The sequence below is a fragment of the Camelus bactrianus genome, chromosome 32 (genome assembly GCF_048773025.1).
Source record: "Camelus bactrianus isolate YW-2024 breed Bactrian camel chromosome 32, ASM4877302v1, whole genome shotgun sequence".
NCBI classification, from domain to species: domain Eukaryota; kingdom Metazoa; phylum Chordata; class Mammalia; order Artiodactyla; family Camelidae; genus Camelus; species Camelus bactrianus.
In genome coordinates, this window is record NC_133570.1 from 19,162,319 (window position 1) to 19,182,903 (window position 20,585).

At 45.1% G+C, this 20,585-nt stretch overlaps 1 protein-coding gene across 2 annotated transcripts in view; it reads left to right on the forward strand.

Annotated features, from left to right (window-relative positions):
* Positions 1-20,585, forward strand: part of KREMEN1 (kringle containing transmembrane protein 1) — a 50,292-nt gene that overhangs the window by 15,020 nt on the left and 14,687 nt on the right. For both annotated transcript variants that reach the window (XM_010951283.3, XM_074356164.1), the window contains 2 exons: positions 1,772-1,934; positions 5,837-5,928. In XM_010951283.3, coding sequence (XP_010949585.1) covers positions 1,772-1,934; positions 5,837-5,928 — 255 coding nt within the window. The remainder of the gene's footprint in view (positions 1-1,771; positions 1,935-5,836; positions 5,929-20,585) is intronic.

The window sequence follows — 20,585 nt, forward strand, 5'->3', positions numbered from 1 at the left end:
CGCTTTCAGGGAACATATCTTAAGAAAGTCAACTGGACTTCCTGATAAGCAGCAAGGGGGTGAGGAAGAGTGTGGGAAAGCAAGGATGATGCCAAGGGGGTTCTGTCGGAGGCAGTATAGGGTGTGATTGAGTGCCCCAGTCATCTCATCAGTAAAATGGGGAGTATTAAGGGACCTCCACACTGGGTTGGCGGTGAGTTGATATTTGTAAAGCACTTAGAACAGAGCTCAACACTAATGCACTATGGAAGCATTAGTGGTGATGCAGATGGTGGTGATTCGTCCAGGGTCACATAGCTGGTCAGCAGCAGGTCCAAGACGAGAAGCTGGGGTTTAGCCTCCTAGTTCAGTGTATTTTATGCTATACTGAGTTGCCTCCTTTAATTACGTTTGAGCTTTTTTATTTGTGCAGACTCTTGGTGGAGGGCTTGGTCGACTTGGGACATGATGAGTTGTACTGATCGTAACATAACAATGAATGTCACACCAAACACAATAAATTACCGGGGTGTCCTGTGCAGCCGGGGATTCCAGGTTACTGGGGCTGCCCCTAAAACCATGCTATTCTAGACAAAACACAGGGCCTAGAGAGTGGGAGAAACGGGGTGCAGGAAGAGAGATGGTCTGTGGACAAATTTTAAATATTGAAAGAAGTATCTTCCAGAATATAGATGTGCTGTGTTGTGCACATGCTTAGGATGGGGGAGGCACACGGACTGCAGCAAGAGACAGCACTGAGAGTCCTTCACACTGGAAGTTATAGGTCAGCACATGCCAGGGGAAGGAAAGAAACAAAGCTGAGAATGTCAGTGTAACTCCCCCAGATTGTCAGGTTCCTAGTGATACATCTTAAAGAAGTGTTTGAAGTGCTTCTATCTGTCAGTTCCAACTAAGCTAATTTTTAAAAATTGCTTTTTGTACCGTGCCTTTCTCATGAACCTCTGTGAATTTAATGCGTGCAATATGTGTGGGGAAGTCCTGGCAGCCTCAGTTCCCATCCCCCGAAAGTCCGAGAGGCAGATTCTAGACACACATTGTTGCACCTGCAAGGATTTTGTCATTTTATGAAATGGACCCGAGACCACGTTGAATGTGCCCTGTGGGAAGGAATTTCAAAAAAGAAGCAAGAGAAGATGCCAGCTCAGCCCCTGCTCCCTCCTGTTGACTGCTTTGTGGCACCTCTATCTCAAACAGCTTGGGGAGGACTGTTCTTCATTACCAGGGAATGTGAGTCATTCCCAGACTTGTGTGATTGGGATTCCAAAGCATTGCTGTATCCGATGGTCTTATTAAATCCAAGTGTCTGTGTAGCCTTTCAGACTGTAGGGGAGAGCTCGGTTACAGCCCGTGCCCTGGTTCTAGTTACCGCACAGAGATGCTGGCAAGAGCAGTGACCCCCTCCGAGCACCCAGAGTTCCTCATGGATGGCTGTTACCAACTGTTCCCAGATTTGGGGGTTTCCTGGTTCACTTCATGGGCTTCAGTACATTTCAGCTCCCTGTTTATATCTTAGCTGGGATCTGTATACTTGAGGCGAAACTGTTCTAGTGTTTGCAGGCAAGCAAGTGCCAGGATGAGCCTAGCATTCGGAGGGTACCTCGTTTCTGGTTCACTCAGCCCTAGTGATATTAAATTCACTGTGTCCAGGGTCTAGCAGGACACTATCCATTTCTAGCTTGGTCCAAGCAAAACAAATAAAACATGAAGCAGAGAGGGAGGAGGCTGTAGACGTTGCCAGAAAATTAGTTTGCTCTGTCTTTCTTTCTCCTAGAATGTTTCACAGCCAATGGTGCGGATTACAGGGGAACGCAGAACTGGACGGCACTGCAAGGCGGAAAGCCATGTCTGTTCTGGAACGAGACTTTCCAGCACCCATACAACACTCTGAAATACCCCAACGGGGAGGGGGGCCTGGGCGAGCATAACTACTGCAGGTAAGATGGGGCTCCATGGAACTTAAAAAAACAACAGATCTCTGGTTCCCTCTTCCAACTTCTTCCAGCCTTGCTCACAACTAGGGGAAGCTTTGTCTTCTTTTGCCCAACCCAGAAGGCCTTTCTTGTTACTATTTTAAACGTCTTTCTCCCAAAACTGTACACACACACACACACACACACACACACACACACAGTACCACTCTTTTCAACTTGGGTCACTTTGATACTGGTTTTCAGAGCTCTGCTTTTCTGTCTGGTCACTTACGTGTCTCTTTGGGAGACTTTTTCTTAGTTGGCCAGACAGCAGAGCCTCTTAAGCTGCTATGAATGTCGTGGACAAGCAGATCACCACCTGGGGCCCAAGCCTTCCTCTGCTTCTGTCCTGCCAGCCTGGGATCATCTTGCTCTGGGAGCGATCGTAGCCATTAGACTTGTGCTGTTCCCTTCCTTTCAGCGACTAAGGTGTTTCTCTGCACTTTCACCTCCTGTCTGACTCTCGCAGGGGCTGCGATCCCTGAGGCTTCCAGTGTGTGCTTGTGATTTTCTGGGGAGATGATTCATGGCTTTGATCAGATTCTCAAAGTTGTCAGTGATCCAGAACGAGTTAATCATCGCTGGTCGGTAGGGACCAGAGCACCTTGATTATAGCTGCGTTTTGGCTGTTTACACCCAGGATCCTGGTAATGTGACTCATGGTTCAGCAATGTGTTGGATTTAATTATTATTAGGACAGGTGTGGAGGCAGCCTCTGGAGCCACTGGAACGGGGGACACAATGGCTGAGCTGCTCTTTGAGTTACACTTCTACCAGAGTGTCGGAATCTCAACCATGGCACTGTTGACCCAGCTGAGCCAACACATTTATACCTGCATGGCATGGGCCTCAGTGTATACATATTGCCCTCCCTCCGTGCCTTGGCTAACACTCCAGGACCCTTGTGGTTATCTTGAAGTCTGGAGGCCTGCAGTCCATGTTGTCTTTATCCCTGTGCCCTCCGCTCTTTTATTCCCCTTGGTTCTGATTCGTACCAGCTGGCCATTCCCCCATAGTTGCTATTGTGTTGTTTTTCAGTTTGTTATTTGATTGTTATGTTTTATGTGTTACCTTTTATTATTTGTTTGTTATAAAAGTATTGGAAAATTTTCTCCCCAAAATTCTAAAACACTGTAGACATGTAAATTGTTCAAATAAAGTCCCCAGTTTACTCTTTCCTCCTAAATCCTCTCCAACAAGCCCCACTTCCCAGAGGTAGCCATTTGTATACATGCCACTTCACATTTTGCTGTCTTTTGTATTTTATTGTTAAAATTACACGTGCTCGTTAAATAATTCTTTTACATTTTATTTTCAACGTTACACATGTTTGTTAATTATTATTGTTTTTTTTTCTTTTTTTTTTAAGGGGGTTGGTAATTAGGTTTATTCATTTATTTATTTTTAGAGGATTTTAGAGGTCCTGGGGATTGAACCCAGGACCTCGTGCATGCTAAGCATGTGCTCTACCACTTGAGCTATACCCTCCCCCCAATGTTTGTTAATTTTTTTCTTGCATAGTTGAAAAAATTACCCCCACTCCACTTCTGGTCTATTTCCTTCCCCTAGTTTTCCTATTCATAGGAATAGTTGAGTTGGGGTAAGAAGAGTATTTAGGAAGAGTAACCAGCGCTTGTTTTTTGTTTTTTACATAGTTACTTCTTGTTCTAAAGTGTTTCTTGGTATTAGGCTGTTGGTTTATTCTGTTATTCTGTCGCCTTCTATCAAGCAAGTATTTTCAGCAGTGCTTCTGTTTTTAAGTCTGACTTTGAAGTAAATTTTAAATTTCCAATGATGTTTAATTTATATGAAGAAAAAAATCTTCCCTTGTAGAGTAGCACTCACTTTTACCCTTAAGGCCCCCAGAAATGCAGCAGTAAATATCCATTAAGAAAACTTTGAGAGCCAGGGAGGACTGCCTTCCTCCTGAGCCTTGGCCGGCTGCAGCCCTCTCCTTTGATTTGATGGAATGTACCAGACCTGAACTACCAGTTTATCCTTCAAAAAAAGGGATACTGAAATTGTCGATCATTACCACATCAGAGAGTCTGGGCCTTTTGTCTTAGTACTGCAGCAGAGTCAAAAGTGAATTCGCTTGTTCTTTATAAGCTATTCCGATGCTTTTTCCAAATGGTTTTGACATTGATAATAAACAGTTGTTTTCTAAGGCCTTTACCAAATACTACATCAAAGCCAAACACTGAATAGAGCAGGGAAAATGACAGTGAAATACTGTTTAAAGAAGGGCTTTGTACAAGTTCTCCTACTTTGATTTCTCAGCTGATATCCGACACCATGTTTGTCTTGTGCGATGTTTCCAGGCCCGTCCCAGTCTAGATGTCTGCGAGACAGCGAGTGATGGGAACGCACTTCCCTGGGCTTGAGGCCGGGGAGACAGAGAGACTGGGACGAGCAGAGTTGGCGCTGGCACCTGCCTTTGGGTACAAAAAATAAAAGGACCCTTTGTGCTTCACGGTAGCTTATCTTCTGAGCTACACAATAGGCTGCTCCCTCCCAGGCCTGATAGGGGTTGCTCCCAAGCTCCGCTGTAGGGTCTTTATGCCCATTTCCGGCCTAACCGGAGTGTCAGGTTTCCAGTGTCCTGACTCAAAATAAAGGGAGCTCGGGAAGCAGTGACGAGAGGCGAGGCTTTCCTGTGTGTCCTGTAACCCCTGCCGTTTTTTGGTCTGTTTCAGCAGCTCTGCCCATTTTTGTCATGGCGTCTCTGAGTTGAAAAGACCTTAAAGGCATTTATTCCAAGCCACTCATTTAGAAATGTGAAATGAGCCTTTTACAATTATTATTGCCATGTCAGAGGCTGGTACCAGGATTTACAAGACTGTATGTTCTGGCGGAAACTCATTGGCATTGTTTTCTTCCGAATTCTCTGAGAAGTTAGCATTTTGAGGTAAGAATAGGACCCATTTCTATCCAGCGTGGGTTGACCAGCCTGATCCTGGTGAAAGCATGTCAGCGGAGTCTAGATGATGTAAATTTTATTTTATGGTTTCAAAACTACACAATCAGTGTTCATTTGTAGATGAAATAAAAAAATAAAGAGAATCAGAAAAGAAAAGAAAAAAAATTAAAATTACCAATAGCCCCATCATCCAGCAATAAATACTTTAAAGGGTTTAGTGTGTATCCTTCCCTAAATACACCTTTTCAGAAATGAGATTGTGTCATCCGTCATGTTTTGGGGCTGCCTTTAAAAAAAAACCTAACAAGACATCGTGACTATCTCTCCATATTAATAAACGTGTCTCCACACCACATTTTTACTAGCTGCCGAGCATATCCTTATATGGACATAACGTGTTTATTTAACCAATCCTTAATTGTTATTTCTAACTTTTTCACACTATAAAGATGCTGTGGTGAACCTCTTCGTATGTAAAGATTTCCTTGGAATATAGTGCTGAAGGAGAAATTGCTGAGGAAAGGGAGTTTGTGTATTTTCAGGGTCTTTGACCCTCATGACCATTTGCTCCTGCTCCGTTCACATCTTTATCCGCAGTCGCCAGAGCGCCTGCTCTCCCCCAGCCGTGGAGTCACGGGTGTCGGTGCTGTTTGGCACCATGCGTTCAGTGCTCAGTTGTCCTGGTTACACTCTTGTGAGTTTGTGTAAACATCCCTCACCTTTGCTCACTCCCTGCCCCCCACCTCTGAAGTGTCTGTCAGACACTTTGCTCTCGTGGTATCGCCATTGTTTTCTTCTTCGTAAGAGGTGGCATTGAGATACCTACGAATTATTAGAAATAACACAGAAGCTGAAGTGGTTTTTGTTTTCCTTTTTTTGTTAAAGCAGAAAAGCAGTGACTTAAAACAATGGGAATGTTATGGGGTGTGTCCTTTTCCCTCCACAGAAACCCAGACGGAGATGTGAGCCCCTGGTGCTACGTGGCGGAGCACGAGGACGGTGTCTACTGGAAATACTGTGAGATTCCCGCTTGCCAGAGTAAGCCTCTGACGCACCGTCCGGAGGTTTCAGCACCCTGGGCGCTAAGAGTGCGGAGTGGAAGGCGGTCGCCAGAGGGCAGGTAGTTCAGGCAGGTGGATTTCCTGGAGCAGATGGAAGGAGAAGCCACCTGGGCTGAGGCTTTTCATTTCTCTTGTTGAGGCTTTTCAGAAACTGCTTGGTTCCCAGAGGACCCCAGTCCCTTGATGGATAAACCCAACCAGATTTTCTGCTGCTACTTAATTTCCTCATGCTGATTCTTTCAGGGCTAGAGATGACAACAGCCCAGGAGCAGTCCAGAAAAAAAAAAAAAAGGACCTTGCACTTCTGAGAATTAACTTTTTAGAATGAATGAAGAGCCCTTTATAGACAGTAAAACTAAGTTATGACACTGCTTATTGTTCAGATTTGACGTGCTGTGTCCCCCGAAAAATGGCATTCAGTAAATGTCTAATTAGGTCCCCTCCAAAGCCAATGTGATAATCCCTCTCCTCACGTTGGCATAAAGATGTTCTATTGTTGTTTTATGATAACTCACAAAACTTGTCACTCTCTACTACCAGAAAACCCAGTTTCTCCAGCCTTTTAGCTCAAGACTTGTTTTCTAACTGGTTCATTCATTCATTTCTGTATTAATTGTTTCTCATATGCAAGCTGCAAAGGCAGAAAGATACCCCGACCCTCAGGGAATATGTGATGTGGCAGGGAATCTTAAGAAGATACTTCCAAACAGGTGGAAAATACTGGGGGAAGATTTAAAGCAAAGAAACCAAAACCAAACGAGATACTGGAAGGAGTTCACTAACATGATGTTTAAAATATCCTGTTAAATATGCCAAAGGAACAAGGTTTCTCGGTTTCCAAAGCTGAAGAAAAGGACAGCTTGTTCATAACAATTCCACCTGTTTTTTTTTTTTTTTCTTTATTTAAACCTGGCTAGCTCTCTCACTCCTCAGGTCAGGAGGCTGCGTACAAAGAGGGTACAGGGGTTCACGTGGGACCTGGGACCCTCTCACTCATGCCCACGACAGTGGTCTCAGTTCTGATGCCTCAAAGGGACAGGCCACCCCCTGAACCAGTGCTCGTCTTCCCTGAACCAAACTTCCACACGTCACCACTGCCTGGCAGTCAGGCCCTCGCTTCCCTGTCCTTCCAACCCAGCGTGCCTTGATTCAGCCCCCAAACTGAGAAAACAGTAAAGACCAGAAGCGTGAGCATTTGCCCAGTCTGCTTAATCAGAAGTTTTAAAATGAAAAACATCTCATTTGGCTCCAGTTATGTAAAGAGGAAAGGGGCAGGGGGAGAGGAAAGCAGATTTTCCTCGGTCCATTTGTTCTACACAAAGATAGTCTTTTAGCACCAGCCTGTCATTCTCTCAGGAATGGCGAAGAGGGCGTTTCAATCTGGGCTATTCTGTTTGGAAAGATAATCCTCAACTTGCATTTATAAAATATAATTTGGGCCAACAGGAGCAGACTCATGTGGTCACTGAGGCTGTGTTCCAGAAGAGGATTATAGCAAAACAGTATCAACCATCTAGTTCTCCTCTAATTTGTGATATTTGTCAGATGTTCCTCACTATTTCAAAAAAGAAAGGTTAAATACATTTCTTTTTCTTAAGGTGCTTTGGTGACCCTCTCAAATCTTCTAAAGCCAGCCTTGAAGTCAGTCAGGTGGGGAGACAGGCAGAAGTTGGGGCTGAGAACTGGGGAGTCCCTGGTTTGGGGATGTGGGCGGTGGGGGCAGTGTCTGGCTTTGGTTCTGTTCACCCCGTGGGCACCAGGGCTGCCCACCAAGCCAGGCCTGAGACCTTGAGTCTGGAAGAATATCACACTTCTAACGTGTCTGATTAACATCGTTGAGAAAACCTCCTGTGTGTGCTGTTTGCAGCAAGAGGCCTTAGTGATTGCCTGGTTGACTCAACAGAGATGTAGGCTGCCTATTTTAGGCAGTTTTGCCCTATTTCTGGATGTGGAGACATAATTTTCATGAATAATACTATCTCTCTGTGTGAAGCCCGCTATTCATGATTAGCATTGAACTTGTCATACAGGAAAAGGCCTGTGACACGATCAGATTCCTGGAAAGTTCATATCTGAATATAACAAACCCAGCAGGAGCCCGGGGGGATGAGTGTTCAGGGACGGAGCAGAGGGTGGCTGAATGGGGGGCCATTGTGTGGAGGCCGGAAGCCCTGCCCCTCGGTGCGTGACATCGACAGCTAAAATGAGCAGGAGGCAGAGGCGAAGTCTGGCCCAAAAGGGGGCAAAGAGGAATCTGACTGTGCTCTTGACCTGTGGAGCATGGATCAGAACTTACTGTTAAAAGGAGAACAGCTCCGAGGTAATTGGATTTGCTCTTCAAACTGCTTCTGCCCGTGTTTCTCAGAAAATCCATTGTTACTGCAGACGGAAGAAATGCAGTTTTAAAAGGAAATTTCAACATCATCGAGTGTACCATCTCTCTATATCCCACCTTCTAAATCTCTAAGTCCTGCTGGTCTGGCTGCTGAGGGGGAGGTCATTCTGCCTAATGTCCGCGCTTTGCACATCTGTCTCTTGTTAAATAGTCATCCTCACCCTGCAATTCCTGTTTCCTTCATGGCTTTCTTGTGGACCTCAGCATGGCTTTTGCTTTTCTCTCTTTTACGTATAGGTTCTTTATAAAGTTTTGTACAGTTTTTGAAAGTAAATTATCTATTTGAGGGCGGGGAGCAGAACCTGCAAATGGCATTTAAAGGCAAATTTAATTTTCTTCACATAGCTAGCTGATTCGGGCCTGAGGCTACATGCATGAGAAACTTATCTTCTCAGCTCTGAGAGCTATTTTTGGCTTGCTAATAAACATTCACCTGATTTCTACAAACCTGACTATAAAAATTCACCTTTGAAATAGGGAAATTTGAATGCAGACTGAGCATTCGATTATGTTAAGGAATCACTGTTAACTTTATTAGGTGCAGTAATGGCATGGTAGTTTTACATATATATAAAGTCCTTTTAAATTAGATACATATTGAAGTATTTGTGGTGGAAATTATACCATCTTTGGGATTTGTTTTAAAATGATCTAGCTTTCCAAAGAGTGAGTGGGTGGGGGGTGAGGGAAATAAATGGAGTGAGAATGGTTTAAAAAAAGGGAATATTTGTTGATAACAGGTGAGGGGCTCCTATTCTCTCCTACTTTTGTGTATGTTTGAAAGCTTCAATTATAAAAAATAATTTTCATAATATTTTTAAAAAGTTATAAGTTTTTAAAAATTAAGAAGTGAAGGCATAAGTACAACATTCAAAGTGTCTAGATTCAAGTGTGTAACATGACTAACCTAAATTGCAGTACCTTTAAACATAGCTCGCAGGTATTTGAGTTAGTTATTAACGTTAGTTGTTAAACTTATTAAAACTATGGTTATTTAAAGTCATTAAAACTATTAGTTATTAAAGTTAAAGTCAGTTATTTAAAATTAGTTATTAACGTTTAAAATCACAGGGACTTTAGAAGTTATTAGCTGCAACACATGACATTATTTAAGCTCTAACCACATGCCAGACCTTGTACCAAGTGGGGGATACAAGGGTGGTGCCATCTGCAGCCTGTGGGAAGGGCGCGCCCCGAGGGTAGGACTGAAGACAGACACGTGAACAGATAAGCTTATGCAAGATGCTCTGCAGTAAGTGAGATGAGCAGGGGTTGGGAGCCCTGAAGAGGGGTGTCTGCCTGGGCATGGTGGGAGGCAGGGCTGCTGTTTTGTCAGAGAGCTTCTGGAAGAAGTAGGGCCTTAGTGTGGGTCTTCTCCAAGTTTAAGGTGCATACCATCACCAGGGATCTTATTAAAATGCAGATTTTGAGGGGGAGGGTATAGCTCTAGTGGTAGAGCCCATGCTTAGCGTACACGAGGTCTTGGTTCAGTCCCCAGTATCGCCTCTAAAAATAAATAAATAAGTAAACCTAACCCCACCCCCCAGTTAAAATAAATAAAAATTTTTAAAAAATTGTAAATAAATAAATAAAATGCATGTTTTGATTCAGTAGTTCTGGGACAGACCTGAGACTGCATTTCCAACAGGCCCCTGGGATGCTAGAGCTTCAGGACCACACTTTATATAGCCAGGTTCTAGAGGTCAGGGTTGGGGCAGAGTAGGGAGGACACTGGGGGCAGAGGGGAGAGTTTGCACGTGTGCACGCGCGTGCGCTCACGCACACACACACACACACACACAAATTCCCAAGCAAATTCAGTGTTGCTGAGACATCAGATTTAAGAAGGAAGGGCAGGAGGTGAGGTCCAAGAAGAATCAGATGGGGCCAGATAATGGCAGTCTTGTGTTTGGGGTACAGAACTTGGCCTGGGAGCTGGTGATGAGGCTGAGGTGGGTGTGGGGTGTCTGAAAGAAGCATTTCTCCACCATGTCTTAAGCCTCTCCCTGTGTTACAGAATGGAATGAGGTTTCTTCCTCCTAATCCGTGAGATGGTCTCCAGCGACTGTATCATCCTCGCAGACTAGCCCTAAGAGGAACCAGCTCTGGCAACCCTGCCCTACGGGACCTCCAGCCAGTGACCTCCCTGGCTCAGGTTCCTTTTAATTGAATGACACCCTGACTTTGTTAAAAACAGATTTGTTGTTCCTTACAGAAATGCAACCCCCAAAAAACAGGATTTGAAAGCTTCCAGTTGTGATCCCTGATAAGAATTTTTAAAGCTAAGTTCAGAGTTTGAGTAAAAAGCCAAGGGCACTTTGTCAGGGGGTGGTCACGGCAGTCTCTCAGTTACAGAAAATGTTTTATTCCTGTCAGCACTTTCTGCACTTTAATGTCAACCCTGATTTTTTTTTTATGTTTTAGCTTTTATTTCAGTTATTACTGAGTACTTAGCATGTAGAAAGCACTTATATTTCCTTTTTTTTTTTGTTTAACCTTCTAACAGGCCTGTGAAACAGGTGGTACGTGCCCTCCCTCCTGCCCACCTGGGGCTGATGGGAAAGTGAAGCTGGAGTAGTTAAGGGTTTGATGAGGATTACCTTCTGAGCCTCTGAGCCGTTAGGATTTGAATCTAGGACTCCTAATGGCAAGACCAGAGCCCTTTCCGTCCAGTACTTGAGAACAGCCTCATTCCCTTTATTTCCTTAAAAACGGGGGGCCTTGGGATGGATCCAGGCTACTGTTGAGGTCATTCTTGAGAATTTTTCTTTGTGGGTTGTTTGGGAATTAGAGTCTGAAATTCTGATAGTATGCTGAATTATTGGGATTGCCTTTTTCACATTGTGGAAACCAAAGGATTAACTCAGTGGCGACAGAGGGTCTGCAGTTCAAGCTGTTGGCTCTAGGTCATTTTCTCTCCCTCTTTGAGTTTGGGAACTCCCAAGTCCCCGGAGTAAGCAGGCTGTGATGGCATCCAGGAAGCGTCTGTTGCACGGCAGAGGCAGAGGCAGAGCCGCTGTGCAGAATGCTGGGCCTGTCTCCGCGGGTGTTCCCGGCCCAGCTGTTCTCAGCTGGGAAGGGGGTCCCCAGAGTTGGACCCTTTGCGTGAAGCCCTGCATCAGCGACCTTGTCCAGGCCCCAAGCTCTCTCCCAGCACCACGTTTCCATTGCCTGGGCTGAACTTCACCTTGAAAAAGACACATCTCTGCACGTCATTAATACTTTACAGCCGAAATGAAACCTCAGACTTTAGCTGATAGCCAAAGCAATATTGAAGTGAACGTTAAAAATATAAATTATACAGACTTTTTTTTTTACCTTTTCTCTCTTTCCACTGTAATTACTTAACATTTTTGTCTAATTGAACTCTTTCAGACTGCCCAAATTAGCACAGTCAGAATCTTGTTTTTATTGTTTATTCTTGGGTTATGTGAGCAGTTTTGTTTTCCCAGCTGGACTAAGCTGTTCAGATAGCGTGCAGGGGTAGCTGTGGAATCTCTGTGACGGGGAGACTTTGGGTAGAAGGGAGCTCCAGGATTTCTCTGAAAGCTGTGTTTGCTTCGCAGGCACCCTCATTTTACTTGGACTGTATGTACGTTTATTTACGGAAGGGTGCTGATGGAATTTATGGGTGCTTCCCCGACTCCAGCCGTATATTTTAACACCCTTCCACAACATTTAACACGGCGGAGGCCGTGACAGGTGCTCACCAAATATTCCTGCTGATGCGATTGTCATAGCTCTTCCAACAAGAGAGACAACACAATTTAGTGGAAAGAATGTAGACTCCAGAGTCACACCGGCTTAGGCTGGAATCGTTACTCACTTTATAGCTCATGGCAAAATGACTCTCCCTTGAGCCTTGGTTTCCTCATCTGTGCCTTCCAGGGTTATTTTGAAGATTAAATGAGTAAAATATGCATGACTCTAAGTCCAGGACCTAGCAAGTTGTAGGCATGAAAGGACTGGCAGGGATTGTGGGGGCCTGTGCTTTCCCCAAGGAATAGATCACCACTGGCATGTTCCTGTCAGCTAATTCCTAAACCTGCATTTTATTTCTGTCCATTCCTTCTCTATCTGATTGCCTCCAGGGGCTCCGGAGCGTGCCTCAGCTGCTGGGAAGCTGTCCCCCTGGGCTCCGATGTGGCACTTGCACTCAGGGAACACAGGAGGCCCTGCATTTGTTCTGACAGTACAGATTTATGGTTCCAAATCTGGAGTATACTCAATTACTCTTTGTTTTTGGCAGTGGATATTATTTAATTTTTCATTTAAAAAATAGACTTTCTGAACCATGTGGACATTTTCCTCAGTGACAGCTATGTATACTGCAATTCCAAAATGTTCTAAAGCACACCAGTAACTTAAAAAGGGAAAATCGTTCAGATCAATAAGGATGATTTTACTGAAAATCTGTACTTGCTGTAAACACAGGAGAAAATTGGAGACCAGCCCACCAGTTATATAAATCAAGTTGAATTATGAGGTAGAATGCTGTGAGTTTTTGAAGATGAGAGGGCTCAGTGAGGCTTGGGAAGTTGGAGGCCTCATAGAGAAAGGCCAATGGGGCTGGACAGGGCACAGCAGGTCAGGGAACAGCCTGACGGAGACTTGGAAGGAGGACTCGGGGTTGCTGTGCATCGCAGTGGAAACCATGCCACCCGAGGAGAGGCGTGGACGGAGGGGAGCCAGTTTAGAACCTTGAAAGCCAGTGCTGAGATGAGGACTGACACGCTGGAAGCCCTCATTTAGGAAAATGAGCTCAGTGTCCACTTACAGGATGGTGGGGAGGAAGGAAATTTGGGGAGGAGAGGACGGGTGTCGATTTCTAAGTGCAGGGGATAAGGTGGTGGCGGCAGCAGTGGGATGATGCAGGAAGGGTTAAATCCAAGATGCACGTAGGGGGAAGGCAGAAGTTGATGACAAGTGGAATATGTAAGGGGTGAAACAGCAGGAAGAGTGAAGGATGACTCTGTGGTTCTTTGCCTGGGATATTTGTGGTGTCCCTGAAAAAAAAGTTCAAGTCAACAAACTGAGTTCTTCTTCCCAGAGGCACAGCTGCATCATTCCTCTCGAACTCAGACTGACCCGTTGTGGAGTAAGGTGTTTCAGTTGTCTGATAGTGCATAACAAGCCACCCAAAACCCTGGTGGCTTAAAACAACAGCTTGTAATTTCTCCTGATTCTGTGGGTTGGCTGAGTTTCAGCTCGGCAGTGCTCCTCCTCCTCTTGTCGGGGCTCCTCCTCCTCTTGTTGGGGCTCAGTCAGGTGGCTGCATCCACATGGGGGCTCTGCTGGGGCGAGGACGTCCAAGACGGCCTCAGACCTCTACCTGGGCGACCTGTCTCTCCAGCACATGTTTAGACCGCTGGTGTGGTGGCTGGGTTCCAGGAGAGAGGAGGCAGAAGCTGCCAGTCCTCTTAAGGAGTAAACGCGGACGTCCACCACTTTCTATTACTGGTAAAAGCGAGTCACAAGGTTGCCCAGATTCAAGAGGAGAGGAAATTGATTCCAAGTTTTAAAATGGGGAGTCACTCACGTATGAGGAGGAGAGAAATGGCTAGAGCCTCTTTTGGAGACTGTCTCTACCACATCATATCGCCGGAAATTAAGTTTCAGGGAAGGAACTCCCACAGGAAGAAGACTACCTCTGTGACACATCAAGGCCACACAGAGGTCAGGATCCCCAGGAACTCTTATTACCTTCCCCTAAAATTTCTTAGGGAAAGAAAAGGCTATGCGTATTTATTTGGGTGAGTCGATATGTGAGTCAGAGGCATGAGAATCAGAGTGACTGAAAATGAGAGTTGATGTTTAGAAATACAGTTATAGCGGTTGGGTGGGGCCATGTTATGAAAGGACTTGGACTAAGATGGCAGCTCTCAGATTTGGAACGGAAGTTGTAGGTGGACAGGCCCAGGTACAGTGTGCTCAGGGCCATCGGCTGAGAGTGTGGGACAATCCACACTTAAGCCATTGATGCTCTGAAGGGAGTATTTGAAATGACTGGTCCTCCAACAGGACACCAGCAGTATCATCTCATGTGTGCTTAGTCCTTGTTCCCGTGGAAGGGAGGATTCAGGCACCAGTGTGGAGCCCCTAAGGCAGAAGATGGTCTGTGCCACACAAGGTTAGATGACATTTAAAATAAGTAGAGTCGCTGTATCATATCTGCAGAATCAGATTTTATTTACAAGAAAAAGTAAAAGGAGTTCTGCAGAGCCGGAGAAGAGTTTTCTAAAACACAAGACAAGAGCTTTGCTTCTGTTTTCCTAAACAGATATCTCAGATTTGGTCAGAGCACTGGAATAGAAAACACACTAACCAGTCAGGACTTCTTATGCAAATTACCATCTGAAGATTTATATTCAAATGGAGCTTTTACCGTAATGGGCATGCTTTCTGTCTTTGTCAGGAATTGTTTGATTGCCAGGAGTAGAACTCACTCAAACTAACCTGAGCAAAAGAGATTTGTTGGAAGGACATTGGGAGTATATCATAGAACCCAATCCCTATGTCCCAAGAACCTGGGACAAAAAAGTACCCACTCTTGCCATCTTTCTCTGGAGCCACATGGTCTCCCATCTCTGCCCTTCTCTCGGCATGGCGTCCAGTCTTCTTCCTCTTGCTGGACCAGCAGAAGCAACTCATTCATCAACTCATGTGGCCCGAACATGGCAGGTTGCCTTAATCCCTATTTGAGAGAACCCTACAAATCCAATGTCTGCAATTCACTAACTGGAATCCTAGGAGAGAGATCCTGGTGGCCCCAGTGGGAGACCAGAGGGTGGGGTTCTTTGGCCTGTTCCCCACCAGCAGCAGTTGTGGGAGCAGATCCTCTGAGAAGGTGCCATGGGAGAAGGTGGTTCTGAGAAAAGGGCTGTTGGCTGTAGAGGCCCCCATGGCGGGATGTGTAGCACCTTCACAGTGAGGCCACGGTTATACCCAAACTTAATGGTTGTTTAGGAAGCCTTCCAGGTTGCTTCCCAACAGTTCCTCGTGGTGGTAAAAGAACAGTAGTTCCCGGATTAATCCTAGTGAAGAATCATCTTCCCTCAGCCTCCTCTGAAACTTTTATCTCTGTTAGGGACTCTGAACATCTGAAGAGAATGTTGGTAACTAACTGTCATGAGTGTTACAGCATCTACTGTGATAAACAAGGGGTCCACTTGTATTTTAAGATGATTTTTTAAAAATTGAAAGTGATGAAGCCTCTTTGGTAAGCGGAAAAATGCATGACCAAGCCACAGGACTTTAAAGTGGTCTTGAAAGTAAAAAGGAATTTGAGAACAAATATCCCTTTTCAAGTTGACTTTTCCTCCCTGCTTCTGGGAAGAGCTGGGGGTGGGACACAGTCTGGAAATCCACTCAGTTGACCAGTAATGCTTTTGAAGACTACAATGACGTGTCTTCTTCGGCGAGACTTCGAGCCACACTTTCCAGTGCAAGTCAGAGGGCAGTGACAGCCCTCAGAGATCGGCCTTGTGGTGCACAGAGCACTGAGGGACTAACGCGTTTGCAAATTCAGTCTTTAATCTCAGGAAGTCATTTTCATTTAGCTCCCAGACTGGCCCTATAAGGAAAGGGGGGGCCAGGGACACTAAGAAAAAAACCGTGGAGTGAGGTTCTGCAACACTAGAGCTTACCTCTGCTCTCCACTTCCACCTCGTGTTCTCTCCTGCTCAAGGACCTTAACTGTGCTGAACTGTGGTTTCTTCTCTGTCGTCTCAGAAGAACATCACCTGCCCGCCTTCCTGAAAGGGCTGTGAGGTTCCTGTGAGATGCTCGCCTGGAAGGGCACTGTGTCTAGCCAGATGTAAGAGATTCGTATTTTAATATCTGGAATCGAGCCCGGTTTTCCAAGGTGGCTGCCTTTGATTTTTGTCTTTTCACTCAGTGCTGTTTTACTTTTCTGTTAACCAAGCAGGTTATTCTTGCTTGCATGGTACATGATGAAAGCCTTATTATATATAATGAGAATAAGCACTGTTTACTCAGCACAAGATATTGCCAGGCCTTGCGGTGTTTACTTTATTTACATTGTCTAGTTTTATTTCTCACAAGAACCCTTTGAGGCTCTTATTGTTCCTCATTCCGCTGTGGATGAAGCTGAGCTTAGAAAGGCCGTGGTGGAGGGGCCAGAGTTCAGCGATTTTGTTCTAAGCCTAAGAAGCAGCAAATTAAGAAGAGGTTAAGCACTGACCACAGGCACTGAGAGTAGCAAGAAGTAGATGCTTCCAGTTCTAATGTTCTGAGTGTTCAGCCGCCCCAGCAGTAAGTAACCGAAGAGACAGATTATTAAAGTCAGACACAAGGACACAGAGGAGCACACCCAGGCTGGGGCCATTCTGTGACGTGCATTTGAGGACCTCAAACCACCAAGAAAAACAAAGTACATAGGTGAAACCAATATTTTTTTGAGTAGCTATTGCATTTTAGAAAAGTTTCATCCAAAATGATGAAGATAAAATTTTCAGTTTTAAAGTTAACCTTTATGGAGAACTTGGTTATCTGGAATGGTGTTTCTAGGTAGCCAAAGAGGGCAGTGAGGAGTCAGGACCAGTGGTTACTGGCTCTGAGTGGACGTCATGATGCCGATCAGCTCTGCCTTTCGCTTCTGCTCTGCTCTCTTCATTCACTGCTGCCTAAGAGGTACCTGGACCGCTCACTCCACAGTTGCAGCGGGCTACATGGGCCATCTTTGTTCACTCAGCACACAGTTTTAGAGCACCTGCTAGGACCATGCCAGACCCTGGGAATACAACAGTGTGCAGAAGATACAGTCCTCCCCTTAAGTTGTTCATGGTGAATTGGGGAGAGACACATAAACAGGGGTTTGGAATCGAGCTTAGTGTAGACTGCTGTAGGGCTGCACAGCAGGGGCATGTCCTCTTTTCTGTGGAATGGGAGGATGATGGAAGCCCATGGGGCTTCCCAAGGGCAATGATGCTCAGGCTGCAGTCTTAAGCAGGAAGAGTATTCTAAGCAGAAGGAATAGCTTGCACAAAAGTCCAGAGGCCAGAGAGCAATGTGCAGGTGGGAAACCTGCAAATACGCTATGATTTATTTTCACTTTCATATAGAATGTGGGCTGAGGGACAGAGAGAAGGCTCATGCTGACGGAGAGGGGAGGGTAGCAGCACTGATCAGGCGGGGCCTTGTGTACCATGGGAGAGAGTTTGGACTTCATCCCAAAGGGCACCCGGGAGCTTTGAGGGTTTTAGGCAGGGCTGCCACATAGCTCTCCAGCTCCTGCCGTGTTTCCCTCTCTCTGTCACTAGTTATACTCACTTCTTTGTGTTCCTGCAAAGGCCAAGGTCATTCTTGCCTTAGGCCTTTGCCCTTGGCCTTCCTTCTGCCTGGAATGCACCATAAAGATTATTCTGGTTGCAGTGTACTGACTGGGGTTAGAGTAGGGTGACCCTAGAAACAGGATGATGGAATAGGACTGGTCCAGGGGGTTGGGGGCCGTGGCCTAGACCGGGGAGATGGCAACGTGGGTAGAAAGACGTGGACAGGTGTCTGCAGTATTTTAGGAGGTAAAATTGAGTGTCTGGTAGGTGGTTAACTTGGGTGGCAAGGATAATACCTAAGGCCACTGACGTTCAGGTGGATGGAGCAGCAACACGGTGTGGTCTGATTGCCAGTGATCTACCTCCTGGTGTGTTTTGGGACCTCACTGCCCCAGTGGAACATGAGCTGCCTGGATTTGCTCACCGAATTGTTGTGAATAAAGCTTATAGGTTCCAGCTGCATCAGTGCAAACCACGGCCTTGTTTGTGTCTAATCTTAACATTTATGATTATGTGCCTTGGGCTGTCTATAAACGAATACATAATAACATGCTTACTTGTGAGCATAATGGAATAAATGGGATAGAAATCAATGTAAATGACCAAGGTGATCATGATCAAGTAGCTCTTATTAAAAACCATTAAACACATGGCTCCATACATAAGGCCCCTTTAACAACTCAGCTTATATGGTATGCCCCCGACGGGAGATGCTTTAACTCGCTGCATTTGTTTAAACTCTAAAACCCAGCCATTCCCAAGCCAGGCCCCCGCTGAACACTGAGCTCCTACTGCCTAGAGCTTTTCTGTTTACATTTGCTACTATAGAGATTTGGTTTGTTTCCGAAAGATGCATTTTAACATTTGTGTGGTGAGCCACATTTGTTGTATTTGAACCATGTGTGACGCAAGGGAGAAGGGTGACCACTTGGCTTAGAGGGGGAAGGGTGGTTTCGGGTTAGCTTCCTGCCAATTTAAAATGAGCTGGTTAGATGTAGATGATGGAAGAAATTTAAAAATTTGTGTGTGTGTGTGTATACATATATACATACACATGCATAATTTTTATATACCAAATAAACTAATACGGATATGAAGCTTGCTAAACTGGACCATGCTGTTTTCCAGTCTGAAACATAAAGGAAAAGTGCTTTCTAAGAGTCTGTATGTCTCACTTTGAAGCTGGATAATGTGTAACTCTTGACTGACCTAGAAGTGCGAGGACCAGGCCTCATTCGTGTCTTATTATACCTTCAGTTATATCCACTGTGAGAAACCAAACAGAATGTAGGGAAAGGATTTCATCTGACGGTGGAGTGATTCATAAATTAATAACACAGATGGAAAACTAAGGGGCAGAGAGGTTGATTTGTCCACGGCCTACAATACATTCATTCATTCATTTATTCATTCATTCAGTAAGTATGTATTTCATATATATTATTTAAGGTGTGTTAATTTTCTATTGCTGTGTGACAGATTACCCTAGAACTTAGTGTCTGGAAATCTGGACATGGTTTAACTGGGTCCTCTACTTCAAGGTCTCTCACGAGGCTGCAGTCAGGGTGCCTGCCAGGGCCGGGGTCTCATCTGAACGTTCCTCTGGGGAAGGAGCTACTTCAGGCGTATGTGGCTGGTGATGAGATTCAGTTCTTGCAGACACTGAAAGTCTTGGCTTCTTGCTGGCTGTTGGCTGAAGGCCATTCTCAGTTCCTTGCCACATGACCTCTCTGACATGATACCTTACTTCATCAAAGTATATAAGCCGAGAAGGCAATAGAGTCTACTAACAAGACAGACGTCAGTCTCTTGTAACCTAATCACAAAAGTGACATCCCGTCAACTTTGCCACATTCTGTTGGACAAAAGCAAGTCACTAGTCCAACCCACACTCAAGCAGAGGGGATCACACAAGGGCATGGACACTAGGGGGTGGGGGTCACTGAGCGCTGGCTTTGAAAGCTCTCTACCACAGTTGGTACATTTATTCTCAGTGACAGCTTTCTCTACTAGACCAGACCATCTGATTGTGTGGTTGTGAAACTCTGATGTTGTCACTGTGGTAAACTGAATAATCCCCCTTCCCTAAAATATCTATGTTGTAATCCCCGGAATCTTAAAATATGTTACTTTACATGGCCTATGTGATTAAGTTAAGAATTTTGAGAATTTTGAGATGGGGAGATTATCCTGAGTTACTCAGGTGGGCTAGTGCAATCACACGGGGAAGCAGGTGCAGCAGAGTCAGAGAAGGCAACATGGTGATGGAAGCTGAGGCTGGAATGGGGCAGCCACCAGCCAAGGAACAGGGACGGCTGTGAGGAGATGAAAAGGCGAGGGATTGACTGTCCCTCTGAGCCTGCAGAGGGAACACAGTTCTGCTGACACCTTGATTTTAGCCCCATATCACCCATGTAGTACTTCTGAACTCCTGACCTATAAGGCAATAAATTTACGCTATTTTAAGCCGCTAGATTTGTGGTAATTTATTCCAGCAGCAATAGGAAGCTAATATATTCACCAAAGGACCCAAAGAAGCCAACTTGTGGGGCTTTTTAAGGGACAAGGGGAAGCATAAGGCAAAAAGCTTCCAAGGGCTTTTTGTGCCCTCCAGGGACTCTGGAACATAATTTACATATTGTAGCCTCTCTCTTTTTAGGAAGTTACTCCTAGTTCTCTTCAATATTAAATCCTATCAGTATTGAACAGGTAAAAAATTTCTTAGGGTTAGTTATATGGGCCTCACATACTCGTCAACATAAAGCAGAAACGTAGCAGTTCGCAGAGGACACTGAGGCTTCCATTTTTAAAGCTTCTGGCTTGTTAGTGATTTACACCTTAGGAGTGGAAATATTGGCTGAGATGAGAGTACCTGGCACAACACGCGTCTCCTTGGTGTTTCACAGCCAGATGTTGTAAAACTCTTTTCTTTTTCTTTATTTCTCC